At 35.0% G+C, this 17499-nt stretch overlaps 2 protein-coding genes across 5 annotated transcripts; one reads left to right on the forward strand and one right to left on the reverse strand.

The window, feature by feature from the left end:
* Positions 1-2052: 2052 nt before the first annotated feature.
* LOC110782699 (50S ribosomal protein L13, chloroplastic-like) lies at positions 2053-7433 on the forward strand. Its single transcript, NM_001426350.1, has 4 exons — positions 2053-2521; positions 4575-4760; positions 5519-5689; positions 7127-7433. Exons 1-4 carry the CDS (start codon positions 2243-2245, stop codon positions 7241-7243), a joined length of 753 nt encoding a protein of 250 aa, NP_001413279.1. The 5' UTR covers positions 2053-2242; the 3' UTR covers positions 7244-7433.
* Positions 7434-7439: 6 nt separating this feature from the next.
* Positions 7440-14766, reverse strand: LOC110782698 (protein trichome birefringence-like 42). 4 transcript variants are annotated; one of them, XM_056843364.1, is made up of 6 exons: positions 14350-14766; positions 10684-10855; positions 8845-9005; positions 8202-8360; positions 7948-8023; positions 7509-7834 (listed from the first exon to the last, which is right to left on the reverse strand). In XM_056843364.1, the coding sequence occupies exons 1-6, from the start codon at positions 14673-14675 to the stop codon at positions 7751-7753; spliced, it is 978 nt and encodes a 325-aa protein (XP_056699342.1). In that variant the 5' UTR covers positions 14676-14766; the 3' UTR covers positions 7509-7750. The 4 variants fall into 4 exon arrangements, with proteins under 4 accessions (NP_001413280.1, XP_056699342.1, XP_021842605.1 ...); XM_056843365.1 differs by having other exon boundaries at positions 7631-7834; positions 7938-8023; NM_001426351.1 differs by lacking the exon at positions 7948-8023 and having other exon boundaries at positions 7440-7834; positions 14350-14719.
* Positions 14767-17499: the final 2733 nt, after the last annotated feature.

Consider the following 17499-nt stretch of genomic DNA (forward strand, 5'->3'; position numbering starts at 1 on the left):
GTGGTTCGGGTACCCGCTTTTCGGGTCGGTTACCCGCATGTTCGGTTCGGGGTTTTTTTAAATAAAAAAATCCGACCCTAACCCTATTATTTCGGTTCGGTTACCCGCTTTTTCGGTTCGGTTTTTTCGATTTTCGGGTTCGGGTTCGGTTTTCCGGATTTTTTGCACAGCCCTAGAAAATATGGTATAGTAGAAAAAAAAATATAGAAAAATTACTTTGTACATAGTAATTTTTTAACGCATGTTTTGGAAAACTCGTATCCTAACACTTATAAAAGCAAGGAGTTGTATTTACTATTCCCACGATAGTTAGATGACCATTTTACCCCCGTTTTCCTTCATCTTTTTTTTCCATTTTCCTAATAAAAAGTGTATTTACCATTTGGCCCTTTTATTTGAGGTTGCCATGTGTCCCTTTTCTCTACAACTAAATGTTTTCTCTCTCCTCCCTATTGCTTTCGGCTCGCTACTTCCTTCCAGTCCTCACTTCTCCTCCTACCTCGCAGCTTTCTCTCTCTTCTCTCTGGGCTTCCTCGCAACAACAATAGCGAGTTCTATTTTATTGTCTCGTCTCCATAAATTATTTTATGTCAATTCCTATTAGTTTCATTACTGTTTTCTTCAAATTAGGTTTAGGTTTAAGGATTCGATTTAGGGTTTATACAGAGTTTTTAAAATTTATGGTTTGTCTTTGGGGTTAACAAAAGTACGAAATGAATGAAACCCGAGCATCTGAGACATAAGGCCAAGGAGAACTCTTGATCCTTCATGTCCTTCATGTGAATTTATAAGGCCAAGTACGAAATGAATTTATAAGGTGAAGGTTCCTCTTCAAGTCCTTCATGTTTAACTTCAGTAATAACATCCTAACTTTACACTTAGTTAAAACATCCATTACTTAGATTTACTCATATGGGTTAGGAGTCTCTTTTGAGTCTCTCATTTTTGTTTGATTTAGTAATTACTATTACAGAATCCAAACAATGCTTTAGATCCTATCCAATAGATCTTTAACCCAATATGTTCTAAGTTTCGCCATGGTCCTAATATTGACAAGTACCTTCAAATCTAACCATTTAGATATTGAATATCATATTCAATAATAGAGAGATATGTATCTCATATATAGAACCAATAAATTTGACTTAACCTCCACTAAACATAGAACAAGTCGTTCTAGAGGAGGCCAATGATGATTTTCCAAGAGGACATCACTGCTGTTGTTGTTCTGGATGCCACCATTGCTACTCTTCTGGAGGCAACAACTCTCGAGTGACTGTCATCAAGATATGTTAATAATCACTCTAGGTAACATGTAATGTTACAATGTTGTTTAACATTGCCCAGGTCAACGTATGATCTCAGAGCTTTTGCAAGGAACATGAAGACATCCATGCTTCATGAATCATGTCCTTAGCCAACACTCTTCGCCATTGCTCCTTTTTTGAAACAGGATATATTCGATTAGCATGTACTTCTATTGTATTATATATGGTCATTAAGTGTTTGCATCTATTCATGTCCCATTTGCTTGTTTATTAATGCAGTTTTTCAACACTTTTAATAATATAATCAACTCCAAGTATGTTTCCCAAATTAGTTTACCTATCTTGGAGACCGCGCGCTTAGTGTAAAAGTCAAAGCTATGCATCTATTAGAAAACAGAGGAAGGAGTAAACACGTCACTAGACAACTCCACTTAATAATTTAAAACTAGTAACTTCAAAACAGAAAATAAAAAATAAACCCACAATATTTTAGTCGTGGTCCACACAAGATTGATTGATACGACGTCATGTGTGGCATACTTCTTACAATCTCTGACCAAATCCGTTAATCTGACTTCAAACTACTGAGAGTTATCTAAACCTGACCTTATCAACAAAAATATCATGACGACTATTATTGAACTTTAAAACTTTTGTTGAGATTATGTCAAACTTGTAGTTTTCACTCAAATTTTATGGGTACACCCTCACTCGGACCAAAATCAATTCCGAACACGACCTCGATTCGAAATCAATCCCGAACACGATCCATTGACCCGGATAGGCCGAATTGCCAGCTATCCCTCAAATTGAATTGGGGTTTTCTTGCATTTTGCTATCTTCAAAATCCCGGGTTTCTCTAGCCTTTTGAGAGTGTGCACTCTTCAGTGTCATCTTATCCAATTCTTGGCTACCAACATTCTTCCCTCTTCTATCTCTCTTTCTCTCTCTCTACAGAGCTACAACATACAACAATGGCGACAATGGCCTGCGCTTCTTCCCTAACGTTTCCTTCAGCGCAGACCCAGAAATCCTTCTTCGGCACCAATGTAAAACAAACTCCTGTTTTGAGCTTTCCTCGCCCAACAGTGGCGGCAGCAGTAGCAGTGAGCGCCAGAAAATCAACATCAGCATCTACCAAATGTACCGAGGAATGGCGTCAACTCAAAGAGGCCGTGAAGAAAGAGTTTGCCATTCCTCATGTTCCCTTAGACCAGCGCTGGATGTTTACTCTTGAAGAAGCTACTGGCCCTGTAAAACTCTCTTTCTCTCTTATCTTAGAAATTAAGCATTTGAAAATTATAAAATTGAACAAAATTCCCTTTCTGCTGGGGTTAATTTTAGGGTGGTTGTTTTTTAATGTTTGAATTATCAGTTTTGATGTATGCAATCCGAAGGGATAAATGTATTCCGTAAAATGGTATTGGTCTCGGGTTTCATGACAAAGTAACGGGTCGATTTGTGTTATTATGTTTGGTTAATGATACTTATGTGTTTGTGGTTTAGAAAACCAACTTATGTTTGTTTCTGGTGTTGTGGGAGTCATTAGGGGATTTAGATGTGGGTTTTGGAACAATGATGATAGTTATTGGTTGAAATTGAAATCAGATTGTAATTCAGGCTTTTTTTGGAGATGTTAGGGCCTGAATTTGTGCTACAAGCCTACAATGTTGTTATTTGGCACAGGGTTTTTGGCCTCTTGGGTTTATGTTTAGTGTTGGCATTTTGTTTTGTTGTATTATTTTGAAAAAGGTTGAGTGGTTTGACTTGGTTTAATTACAATAGCACTATTTTGATTGATGAATTTGTATGTAGCTTCATTGGATGTTGTCATTGGAGAGAATTAGTCGTATAATTATGGCATTCGATTGGTTAGGAAGCTTTAGACTGTTCTTTTTTATTTATTATTATCATTATTATATATGATTTCTATTGCTTCATAATTTAATGCCTCCGTTTAGGTGGCATTTGGTGGGATGTTCCATTAGTATTTGCAGCAGTGTTTGTTTAGTACGGGAAAGAGGTGAAGCCGTTGAACAAATTCTTATTCTAGAGGATTGTTGGTAGTTTCTACAAAAGGGAAGAAGTTATTGGATTTGTCTGGAACTTCGGATTGAAGGGTGATTATTTATGTTTGGATAACTTAGATTGTTCGAAAATAATGCATGACAAAAATGAGTTGAATCAAAGTAACAACACGAAATTACAGCAAGCCTGACAGGATCACAAAGTAGGTTTGTTTATAGAACCTATTCCTAAAAGTCCCGATTGCCATTATCTTCCGGTGATATACGGGACTAAAGAAGAAAGTTGTGAACAATCAGGCCTTGAATTGGAATCGCTGCCTGCCAAACTAGGCAAGAACTGTCTCTTAACTGTCATATAAGAAAATCGCTTAAAAAAGAAATGTTGTATTATAGAATTGATTTTGAGCTAGACCGTTGAGGTCAGAAGTTTGGTTAGAGAATGCTGGACCCAAATTTTGGTTCCTGATTTTTGCTCGCATTGTTAATGAAGTTGGTTAGTTGTATTTTCATCTTGTTTAGCTTTTGAATGATTGTGCTAATGATACAAGTGCTTGATGTGGCTTCCAATCATCACCATTTTGTTACTAATGGGAAATACCGCGATGGACCTCATTCCTGTTCTCTTCTTTTAGCTCGTCTCTAACGATTCTTCTCTGTTTAAGGATTGAATTTGCAAGGAAGCCTTTTTAGCAGAGGATAAATGTGCATACCCCTTGTTTTGCCTCTTCTCTTTCTTTTTGCCTCTGTCTAAACCACTTTCGTGTTCTAGATAGTTAACCAATGAGCTTTCTACGCCATATTCGTGCACCAATCTTTGATACTTTCTTATATTCACCTCATTTAGAACTTAATCACTATTTACAAGGTAAAAAATGATTTTGAGCTAGAAAGTGACTCCTGCTACAGATACCTACTACTACATATTTAATCAGGAGGATTCTCACTATTCAGTGTTTCTTTTCGGAAATTTTAGTCTTGATTAATGATTTAATTCAGTTATCTGATTCAAAGAGCTATGCTTAATACATCATTTAACCACAGTTTTACTAAAATTTCATACTGCCTACAAAAATAAATTCTCTGTTATCTATTTTGGGATGGTCAATCTGCAATAACCTAGCCTGGATAAATGTCTAGATTTTTCCTTGTCTTAAAAACCAAGCATGCCTTTGCTATTTTTGTGTTGGTTACAATTCGTTTGAAATTTTTTTCTTTTTTGTTTTTGTTGTTGTGAATCAATGTGTTTGCCTCGGGCTTAAGTTTTTCTTTCCGCTCCCAGGATATTTGGAACACAACATGGTATCCTAAATCTGCTGACCATGTTCCTACTGACAAGAAGTGGTATGTTGTTGATGCCACGGATCTGATTCTTGGGAGGATGGCTTCAACTATAGCAATACATATTCGCGGGAAGAACTTGGCCTCCTATACTCCAAGTGTTGACATGGGAGCCTTTGTAATCGTGGTATGTTATTTTTAATCATAAGTTTAGGCTTTTAAACCTTTTCCCCTGCATTCTCCTTTACATGGCTATGTTAAGTATCTTAACCAGTTCTCATACCCGTGCAAATTGCAACCCTTGGAATAGGAGATAGGGCATAACCTCGTCAAATGTTACAGTTTTTGTCTTTTTGACTATTTTTATGCTGCCTCAAATTAGTTGTACAACTATTACCTTGGTGCCTAAAATTCCTAACTTTGGCCCGGCCTTATTCAATACCAGCACTGGAGTCTAAAATGAACCAAAAAAGACGGATTTAGAGGCAGCCAAGCGGATTCAACGCACCTAACAGTGCTTGTGTATTACCCGTGGGAGCAGTAAGCTTGTGATTACAACAAATAGCTTGTTTTCATTAGAGATAGGAACTAAAGATTAGAGTTCATAGATATTGAAATTTGTTTATGATGGTAAACTTTCTCCAATCCTTGAAAGTTGGCGGTATTTTCATCTATGGTCAATAACTTATCCTTTCACTTTTGCTTAGTTCTTGGAGAAGGGTTACCTTTTCATTATCAGAATATAGGGAGAAATAGAAAAGTGTGGTCGTGTGGGGGTAATTTAGTGGATCTTGGATCGTGCTACTCGTGGTAGCTTCAAAATTGTTACTATGATTTTTTGATTAATAAGAGCTGTGATTATGCTAGGCTCCTACTCACATACTCGCAGTATAGGCATCAGGTATCTACCAGCTAACTGGCTTTTTTTGTACTCGAGTACTGCAGGTTAATGCTGATAAAGTTGCTGTATCGGGTAAAAAGAGGACACAGAAGTTATACAGGCGCCATTCAGGAAGGCCAGGGGGTCTGAAGGAGGAAACCTTTGACCAACTTCAGAAAAGAATTCCGGAAAGGATTATTGAGCATGCTGTCCGTGGCATGCTTCCTAAAGGAAGAGTGAGTAATTTTGTTGTACCTCCAATTTTCTTTTACCTTTGATAAAGTTCTGTTTTGTCTGGTTTGTCTTCCGTAGCTGAGAAAAGAGTAGGTAAACTAATACTTCGTATAATATAATGGTTTAACACTTTTACCAAATACAGTATACACGTAATTGGATGCCACCTATATGAAAAATTGAAAACTGCATTTGTTTCCTTGACCTATGTTATTCAGACTCTTCATCACCTCAAGTACCCATGTAGAATCCTTGACATGTTCATGTAATAGCTGAAATTAACTATTAGTTATATACCCATACGCTATGTCTAATACCCAAAGTTGAGTCCGAGTAACAGTCTTTGACAATTGTTTACACAATGACTACTGAGCAACTGATAAAAGTTTTCCTCGAGAGCAGCTGTATGAGGTGTAGATATGTACGCAGGAAAATGTGTGGCATCAGCATCTAGGGAAGCATAATGGATTTATGGACTTCAGAGATAGAGTTGTTGCATTAGCTGTACTTGACCTTGCAATGCTATCTTTGAAATAACCTATGCTATGTTATCTCATTGTGATTCAAGTCCAAGATGTCCTGTTCCGTTTTCTGCATCTCAAGGGTGTACTTTTTTAGTAGACTTAATTGAGGTGTTTGGGGTGGGTGGGAAGACGAGTAAATTTGAATAAGAAAAAAGAGACCACTACGTGAGCCCTGTGAACCTTCCCCAATGAGGCATCCTTATTTGCCTTAATATTATACGAAGTAATTTATATAACTCATTGTAGGAAATGTGTATGGCTGGATGTTTGTTTTTGCTTCAAACCACAGCCAACTGCCATATTTGTAAGCGCCAGAGGAAGGTTTCAGATCTTGGGAACTTTGTGTTCATCTCACATGTTTGTCCCCCTGAAGTTCCTCTTTTTATGTGGAAATCGTACTTTGAATTTTTGTCTTCACTTACTAAGGCACATGAGATGTTTCCTGTAATTGACTTCCAAAAACTAGAAATTATAACTAGTCTTAAACTTCCGTATTTCATGTTAAATATGCAAGTCAAAACTTAGTATCCAGCCTCATGGTTTCTGAAAGTAATGTCTTAACGAAGTTCTCGGGAACCTCAGGCTTGAACTCCTACGCAAAGTGCACAATAGAGAATCATTTAGAAAAGAGAAGTAAAAGTGAACAATAGAGTATATTTGACAAGCTCAAGCCGCCTCCCATTCATTCGAAGAGTCCATTTATTTACTCTCTTCATTCCATGTGTATGGACTTGTGTGCATACATTACGCACACTATCCCCTAGGAATAAAATAGAGCAAGAAAACATATTAGAAAAGCACCACAGACAATGGAAGTGTTGAATTCGATGTGGGATCTCTGAATGAAATTTCTTTGTCTTACTGCTTGCTGAATACTGATTGGTGGAATATATTTTATGAAATAATTATTTGCAGCTCGGGCGGTATTTGTTCAATCACCTCAAAGTGTACAAAGGCGCAGAGCATCCTCACCAAGCTCAGCAACCGATTGATCTTCCACTCAGAGACAAGAGAATTCGCGTTGAGAAATGAGTGTTGTATCTATCAAGCAAACAACTTTATAATGCCAATGTTTTAACAGAATTAAGCATCCCTCTGTTTTGTAGATTGAAAATTAAGTTGTGTAGGTAGATAATTTGACCATTTTGTAATTCAGGTATTAAAACAAACTCATATTTGTTTACACAAGATGAGAATCTCTGTATCTTTCAGCTCATATTGCTTTCAGCTCCTCTGTTCTGTTCAATACTTGAATATATGGTATTCTGCAGGAATAGTGATATTTGAAACGAATTGGTTTATCACGCGTCTGTTTATTGAACTTAGTGCTGGAACAAAATAGAATAAAGAAGTTGGTTCCAAGTATCAGGAACACCAGGAAGACACCAATGACTACAGTCAAGTAATTTGGAGCCACCACCAGCGTAAATAGAAGGGTGCCCATCTTTTCTTAGTTGAGTAAGCAGGGTTATGTCCAGTAAATGAACAGGCTTCTTCATTTTTCTCAGTGCTTTCCTCACTATCACTTCACCAGGATGACTACCACCTCCGTACACTGGTCCTAAAACCGGCCGAGTTTCTTTGCGACAAAACTTTGCTCTTGGTTCTCCCCATTCGCTTCCACTGAAAAGCAAATAAAACACCATTCATTATCATTATTATTATCATTACCCCATTGCCTCAAAGAGGCTCCCGCAAGAAGCAGGGTAAGGGGGGTCGGACGTACGCAACCTTACCCCTGCAATTGCAGAGAGGTTGTTTCCAATTGACCCAAAAGCGATAACGGGACAACAACGGGACGACCATCTTCTACTTCATGGAAAGGAAGCGAATAGGTATTAAGAGCCATTTTGATTTAGTCCATTACATCCCACAGCCAAAAGAACAAATGAATCTTTGGCTCCATCAGAAATGGACAAAGCAAGTAAAACACCATAAGAATGGAAAATCCAAGGGGCTTCAAAAAAAACTCCAAAATAAATAAACTTACTTCAAATGGGCAGCTGAAACTCCTTGGAAAAAAACTTGAGTCTTTTTTGGGTTGATGTTGGTATCAACCCAGTTGGCCCATGTTTTTAATGCAATTTTGTAAGCTTTCATATGGTCCATGCCTTTGATTATCTTGCCTCCCACCATGAAGTAATCCCATCTACACCATTTATCGTACTTATTATTAATATAATTTTTAAGGTACGGAGGGTAGTGTTATAAGATGGTTTATTGTCTGGAGATCCAAACACGCTAGACCTGATCAAAACGAGCCCGGCCCGTCCAAAATTTTTGCGGTTTTGGGCAGAATTTTTCCGGCCCGGTTTTCGGGCCCGACTCGGCCCGAAAATTTTGTTTTTTGGGACGGGTTTGGGAAACACAAAAATACACTTTTTAGTTATAAATTTGGCCCGGCCCGAAATGACCCGAAAGCCCGGTAGTTTAGGCCCGAAAATAGCGGGTTTGGGCACAAAAAATTGGCTCGAATTTTGGCCCGGCCTGACACAGCAGGCTGATTTTTTTATGCCCAAGCCCGACCCGAACCCGACCCGGCCCGCCATTTGATCAGGTCTAAAACACGCGTAATAAATTAATAATAAAAATAAAATATAGAATATAAAAAGAGGTGGGGGCAAAAGAAGTACTTGTGAGTCCACCAGTGGTAGGAATTGAAAATAAGAACATCAGCCCCTAACCAAGTAGAGCCACTACTGATAGAATCCAGCTTGAGTACGCGTCCAACTTTTTCAGTCACAACATCCACCAGAAATCCATTTTTCAACATCATCACTGAAGTCCCATATTCCTATAAGTTCAATTATCAAAGTATTAAATGTCAATTGCAAAATAAACCAATACTTTCTACTAGTAGATAATTAAGATCTGGTGTATTAACAGTTCCCTTTGAATCAAGATATACGTAATTTTGTATTTTGAACTCTCGTGCTACTCCCTCCGTCCCGGAATACTCGACCCGATTTGATCGGCACAGAGTTTAAGGAACTTAAATTGACTTATTTAATTTAATAGGTAGTAGTTGATAGTGGAGTATTATTTTAATGTAGTTAGTGGGAGGTGGGTTAAGAGGTGGGGTTGGGGGAGAGTAGGGGTTGAATTTTTAATTATTTTTTGTATGGAGTAGGGGGTAGGTGGGTTAATAGGGGTGGAGTGAGAAATAATATAATATTGTTAGAATATTTCCATTTTTAGAAACAGGTCAAGTATTAAGGAACGACCCGATAAGGAAAACAGGTCAAGTATTCCGGGACGGAGGGAGTAATAAACATGCAATAAGTCCCGTCCAATGTACAATGTACTAAGATAGATAACACTATTATTTTCCATACAAAAAGAGACATAACAAGTTAAGATAGGTGATTGAGCATATACATACATATAATATAACTAAGATACTCTTAACCTAGGCGAGTACCGCATAATTTTGTGTATGTACCCCTTATTTGTATAATTTTTTTTAATAAATAAGATACTAAATGGAAAATAACAAATTTATCCATCATTGATATTAATTAGAATAATATATAAGCTCTATTTTGATGATAATTATCTACTATAATAATTTAAATTTTGTATATTTAAATTATAAACCGTGCGGTGTGCATCACACGAGTACTATTCTAGTGGCTTACTAAAATTCACGATGTGTGTATGTCAACGGAGGGATCAATAACACTCGGCTTTGTTCACACGTGCCATACAAAAAAATCTTTTAAGCAAAATGTCACCCATATGAATGACAATAGTTACCCACAACTACTGATCAAGACGAGCCCGACCCGCCCGAATTTTTTGCGGGTTTGGGCAGAATTTTCCGGCTCGGTTTACGGGCCTGACCCGGAAATTTTAATTTTTTGGGCGGGTTTGGGAAACACAAAAATGCACTTTTTAGTTATAAATTTGACCTGGCCGGAAAATGGCCCGAAAATCCCGGTAGTTTAATCCTGAAAATAGCGGGTTTGGGCACAAAATTTTGGCCCAAATCTTGGCCCGGTCTGGCCCAGCCCGACATGGCGGGCTTATTTTTATGCCCAAGCCCGGCCCGGCCCGCCGTGCGATCAGGTCTACGTAGAACCAAATAATATGCATGTGTAGTACAAAACACAAAAGTGAGCATTTTCATTTTTCAAGCACTAGGACGTACTCCCTTTGTATTTATTTAAGGGATACACTTGCCTTTTCCGGCCGTATTTATTTAAGAGATACACTTGCTATTTTTAGTAACTTATCAACCCTACCATCTAATTAAATAATCTATCTACACCCCATCCCCCCATCCCCTAAAATGACATGGTCCCCACTTGTTTTACTTATTAAAATATCTACCCAACCCCATATATTTTATTACTTTATTTCATTCAATTCTTTTTCTTAATACACGTGCCCGACCAAGTATATCCCTTAAATAAATACGGAGGGAGTAATTGTTATTTAGGAGTGGGGAAAGAAGGATAAGATGGGTTTACCGGAAATGAAAAGACGGAGAGAGAGCCTTTAGAGACAAGGGAGTACTTGGAGTGAGGCACCGCAGAATGAAGCATGCATGTTAGTGATTCCCATTGATTGAAGCTTAAAGATTCACCAACAAACATTATCTTTTTGCCTCTCCATTTCTCTAAAAGTGCTTTTCCATTGAACCTATTCACATATACCAACTATTATTTTATTTACAAAAATAAATTACTACTCCTTCCGTCTCTTTTTGTTCTTTACGTTTGATGTTATTCACGCGATTTAACGACTATTTAATGTGCATTGAGATTACTCTACTCTTTTTTAATTTAAACAAGAAAAATTACGTTAATTTATAATGTTTTCACTTTTATAAAAAATCTGACATTGAGAAAATGAGAAATATTTAATGTCCAATGGATTTAATTGGTTAAAATAATATTTGGGCACAAATTCTAATAGAATATTAATGCATTATGTGATAATATAAAAAGGAATGTAAAGAACAAAATGAGACACCCGAAATAAAATACGTAAAAAAACAAAAAGAGACGGAGGGAGTATTTTTCATCAAAATTTCCTCTTTCGATTAATCTGTCCAAGAGTTCCCATACTTGAAGGTTGGGGGTGGGGAACTTAAGCCATTTATTTACTTTAGCTATACTAGCGTGATTCGTATTTATTGGTTGATGAATTATAACTACTTAGTCTCTATTTTTTCTTAGGCGACGAATATTGTAGACGAGATTCGATCTCACCTTAAAGATTTGACCAACTAAGTTAGTTAACATCCACAATAATTTATAATTTTAACGTTACTTTAAGAATTGGCTTATCCCTAATACTAGGGTTTGAACACTTAATCATATTACCTGTAACATTTGAATAACCATACATTGACTCTAACTGTTCGGCAAAAGTAGCGGATAGCGGGTAGCGGTTCAGTAGCGGGTAACGGTTGGAGTAGCGGGTAGCGGTCAATAATAGCGGGTAACGGTTAGCTGTCAAAGGTAGCGGGTAACTGATATGAGTGTTCGGTAAAAGTAGCGGTTGATATTATAAAATAAAATAAAAGGTGAAATATTATTTAAAACTTTATTATAAATTTGTTAAACGCTACTAATTTTAACGTTTGATAAAAGCTACTCAACCGCTACCTCTACCGCTAACCGCTACCTAAATCGCTACCTCGCCAAACACTTACAAATTTTACAAGTAGCGTCTTGACTCGGTCAAAACGCTACCCGCTACCTCAAAAGCTACCGCCGAACACGCCCTTACTATCTCCTGAATTTTTCTCCATGACCTTAAAAAAACAAATACTCCAAATAACACAATTAATCCTTTCATCTTGTACATTGTAGTACTAACATTCTCTTAAAACATTACATACTTTGTATAACTAACTTCACACTAACCCAGTTACATATCGGATAAATTTTCCATTACTAATAGAGTGTAGTGATAGTGAAAGTCACATCAATTTTATTTTAATGTTCTACGGATTATATATTTCTTAAAATTAAGAAATGTAATCTAATAAAAAGGATTTAGATACCCAAAATAAAAAAGAATCCATATTCTTCCCTTAAGCTTGTTTCTTCCGTTTATTGGGTCAAGAACGCAATTTAGAAGGTGGATCATGGTGCACATAGAGCTACGTGCACCAAAAGAACACAGTATATAATTGAAAGAACATATGGTTACGAGAAAAGAACATGAGTATTTTTTTTTATTTAGGTTTTAATAAATAGTAAAATAATAAATTATTTTTATAATAAAAAAGTGAAATATTATATCGCATGTTCTTTTGCCGTAGTATCGTGTTCTTTTACTTATGCACACATGTTCTTTTGGTGCACATAGCTCTATGTGCACCACGGTCCATAGTCCACGAATTGGGTCAAGAACTTCCCTCTTTCACTGACATGACATGTAGCAGAATTAACGTAAACATTGACATAGATTGGGTTTAATTAATATCTATTTTTTTTTTAATAACTACTCCTTCCGCCTCCTTTTGTTCTTTATGTTTGGTATTTTTCACGCGTTTTAACGAACAATTAATTTGCATCAGATTCCTCAATTTTTTTTATTTAAACAAGATAAATTACGTTTATTTATAATGTTTTCACTTTTATCAAAATTCTGATATTGAAAAATGAGAAAAATTTAATGTCCCAATGAAAAAGTATGAGAGATTAAATGACCCAATAAATTTAATTGGTTAAAATAATAACTGGACACAAATTTTGATAGAATAATAAGTCATTTATGTGATAATATAAAAGAAAACGTAAATAACATTTTGAAGTACCCAAAAAGAAAAACGTAAAGAAAAAAGAGACGGAGGAAGTATAATAAATATTTTTTTTTTTTTTTTAATAAGAAAAACAAAACAAATTCACCAAAGCACATTGGGTGCTTACTCCAAAAGAACAGCTGCCACAATCGTGAAACGGGGTGAAATAATGTGTCGGTTTTCACGTCTTACATACAGGGGTGGCCCACCATTAACCCCATTAGCCCACCAGTTTAGCGTTTATGGCGGTTATTTTAACTTTTTTTTGTGCAACGGTCATCTTATTTCTCCGGTTCTCCTCCCGCCCATCCAACCTGTCTATCCATGAACTACGCGATTATGGATCACAGTTTGAGACAGATTGTGAAACAGAAGATTTAGACTCTATTTTCATTGTCTAACCCTATCACCTTTGTGTATTTTTTCTGTCCAAAATTAATAGTCACATTTATTATCGTTTTAATTTTATAATTACAAAAGGTCTTGCGCGCACAAGGTGTACAATAAATTTATTGTACACCAAGATAACTTTTATGCAGTTTTTTGTAACTTTAACCTATTTTTCTGTAACTTTTATATTATAAAATTAAAAAGTTGATAGATAAACATTTTAAAGGGTTAAATGATTAATTTGTACATTATTAGTGATTTTGAAGAAATAATTTTTATTCAAATGGAAAATTTTATCATTAAAAAATAAATAACTTTTACATATATAAATGTAACTTTTAAGCATTTTTAGTCAACTTTTACTCCGGTGTACAATATTTATTGTACACCTATTATAAGTAAGAATTTGTGTTATCATTATAGTTAGTGTTCGATGTAAGAATATATATTCCTTAATTGTGAATAGTTTGAGTAGTGTTACTATCCTTAGGGAAAATTTCATATAAGACCGTTTTATGCCAATATTTAAAAACATAAATCTATGGTTATAAAATTACTATTAGAATAAAAACTATAACTATTTGATTAGAAAAAATAATTATTTAATTGAAAATATAGTTAATAGAACATAATTTATTTATTTTTAACAGCTAAACATAACTATTTGATCTAAATGAGTAACTATTCAGTAATAAGTTAGTATTACATAAATTTTTGTACCTTGAAAATATACTTTTTCGCAAACAACCTTATTTATATATTTTAATAATTAACCAACTTATTTTAAAAACTACAAGCATGTCATGTAAAGGGTGTTTTAAGTACTAACAATGTACATTGGCATTTTAAATAAACAGTAAATTTATATGTACTTATGGAGGAATTGTCCCTTGATTAACAAATCACTAAATGTTTCCTTAAATACAAAAAAAAAAACAATAAATAAAAAAATGAAAGGCAAAAGAGAAGTTATTTTTAATAATAATACCTTTGAAGATTACAACCATGAGGTTGCCATCTATACTTGAGATAATCTTTATCGGGCCTTCTATTTTTTTGACAATTGAATCCATTACCAATGAAAGAACAAGTATTTGCATTATAGAGTGGGTATGAACTATCATACACCCAACTCCCTTTGAAGATATTACAACCGTTGCTCCGTCGTCGTCGTCCTTTGCCATTCCTGTGCCGTGCCGCCGCCGCCGCGCTCGCTAACTCCTCGTCGCACCCATTTGTTAAGTGAGCAACGAGATTTGCAACAAGAATAAGGAGAAGATAACTAGTTCTACCGAAAATGTGTCTACTCTTCATTTTTTTTTTGAGATAGAGAAAGTGAAGGGGTAGAGAGAGAAATAGAAGGGGTAGAGAGAGAAATAGAAGGGGGAGTGGGGTTTTTGAATTTATAAGGAGGGAGGTATGGAAAGAAATATGTGTGATTTTCCTTTTGATGTTTGTGAAATTAAGGGTCATGTTCTGTTCATCTTATTTTCACTTATTTTAGGAAAAATAAGTTCATACTCCTTCCGTATTTAGTTAAGAGATATACTTGGTCGGACACGGGTATTAAGAAAAATAATTGAATGAAATAAAATAATAAAGCAAGTGGGGTTGGGTAGATATTTTAATAAGTAAACAAGTGGGGACTATGTCATTTTGGAGGGTGGGATGTGGGGTGGGTTTATGAAATTATTTGTTTAATATGATAGTGGGCCATAGAGTACATTAGATGTATTATTTAATTAGATGGTGGAGTTGATGAGTTACTTAAAATGGAAAGTGTATCTCTTAAATAAATACGGCCGGAAAAGGCAAGTGTATCCCTTAAATAAATACAAAGGGAGTATAAGTTTAGATAAGTTCAGATAAGTTGAGTTAAGTTCAGATAAGATAAGTTCAGGAAAAACTAAGGGTTGACCAAGTACAATTTATAACTAAAATAAGTTTTGATAAGTTTTAATAAGTTCAGATAACTTCAAATAATTTTAGTTAAGTTCAGATAAGATATGTTCAAAAAAAAAAGTGAAAATCGGGTGAATAGAACGCACCCTAAGGATTTTATTTGTTTCCAAGTTTTTTTTAAAATAATTATATAAATAAATAAATGGAAGTAAAAACGACAATTCACTAATGAGGTCCTTATTTATCCCGTGTTTAAAATTACATAAGACTACGTAATTCATACATCAGTTGCGGATCTTGGTAAAAAAAAAATTACAAGAGGACAATGTATGAAAATTCAATATTTTTTATGCCAACGACATTTTATATTTATATTTTAACATATACAATTAATATATTTTCATAAATTTATCCTCTCCTGCTGTATATCAGAAGTTGGAATAACGATTTTTCCGTTTGGAAAGTAGGAGTAATTTTTTATGTGTGTGTTGGGGGGTCATAGGCATTACAAATTATTAACTTAACTAAGTGCATTGGTTAGATAATACGAAGTACGTACTTGGATGTTGGATCACATGTGAGCAATAATTAGGGATGAATCTGGATTCTGGCAAATGGGAAATTGGTTTGTCTTTGTCCCAAGTAACGTACTAATTTGTTCAACAAATCTCTTCAGATCTATACAAATTAAAAAATTGGTGTTCTATTTTAAATAGGAAAATTTTGTTATAAATTAGGGAGAAAGGGGGAGAGGGGAAGAGAGAAAACAGGCGGTTATCATCTTATTTCACGTTCACATCATATGTACACATACGTACATTATATAGGATAAGGATGCCGAGGGTATAATGGGCATCCACAATACAATATATTTATAACACTCCCCCTTGGATGTCCATTATCTAAAACAATACAATGGAACTATAATGTACATGAGATGATGCCTCATTAAAAACCTTTCTAAGAAAATCCTGTGGGATAAAAACTTAGTGAAGGAAAAAAGAGTACAACACTCATCATGATACGCTTGGGATGTTGCCTCATTAAAAACCTTACCAGGAAAACCCAATGGGACAAAACCATGGTTAAGGGAAAAAGAGTGCAACGCGTATTTTCTCCCCCTGATTAATACATCACTTGAGATCTCCAAGTTCAATGAATATAATATTGTTGATAACTTTTCAAATGTATCAACATGTAGCTCCTTGAAATTTGATTCTCCACCATTTGACTTGAATTTTTAAATCTTCACTTGTATGCACTAGGTGAGTATTTATATCACCAAACTTTTGAAAATAATACCTGAAATAATAATATACTTTCTTGTACATAATATTACAAAATGTATCCTTTCACATTGGACATATATAACCTTCTTCTGGAGGTTAGAAATAGTAGTAATCATCAATATAATTTCTCTAGTCATACTTTCATGGCAATACATGAAAAATAATAATGTCACTGTCTAACTTAGGGTATATAACTAATAATATAATTTATGGTTCTTCTGGACCACAAAATAAAACTCAATGTAAGGACATTACATATTCTTATCTTATATTATGAATCAACTCATATGTGTACAAGAATTCTTCCTTGAACAAACTAATATGTATATTTCATAATTCTCAAGTACTCAAACATTCGATCGAAAAACTCTTTAAGAGTTTGATAATATCACATCAATTTTGTGATATTGATATGCAAAACTTAAAGGGCTAGATGTTAAGAACATTATGTATAAGTTATTAAGGAACTCTTCTTATTTTCATGATTCATAACATGCTATTAAATCAACATTATATATATATATATATATATACTTCTTTCGCAACTATTCGCCCATTGGAGTAAGAAACTCCTCTTATAATATTCATAAAGTTGCAAATCTGTCATACCATTCTTGGGATGCATATTCATATACGACATCGTAATAGTTTTGAAACATGTAATATGAAATTATAACTGGATAATTCTACATCATACCATGATAAAATATAAAACAAACTAAATGTATGATGAATGATGCATTTACCTATTAACTACACATGTATATGAAGGAAATAATGCCCTTGGTCCAAGCATGCATTCAATGTTAAGTCTAATAAATGCGGTTCAGTATTAATTAACAAGTTAATAATTCAGTGAGATCAAGTGAGCTGAATGCCTGGCTAGAGGCCGCTTCAGTTCAAGTGGAATTAATGATATTAATCCACAGCTTACTATTGACTGAACC

Source organism: Spinacia oleracea, chromosome 4, assembly GCF_020520425.1.
Source record: "Spinacia oleracea cultivar Varoflay chromosome 4, BTI_SOV_V1, whole genome shotgun sequence".
Lineage (NCBI taxonomy): Eukaryota > Viridiplantae > Streptophyta > Magnoliopsida > Caryophyllales > Amaranthaceae > Spinacia > Spinacia oleracea.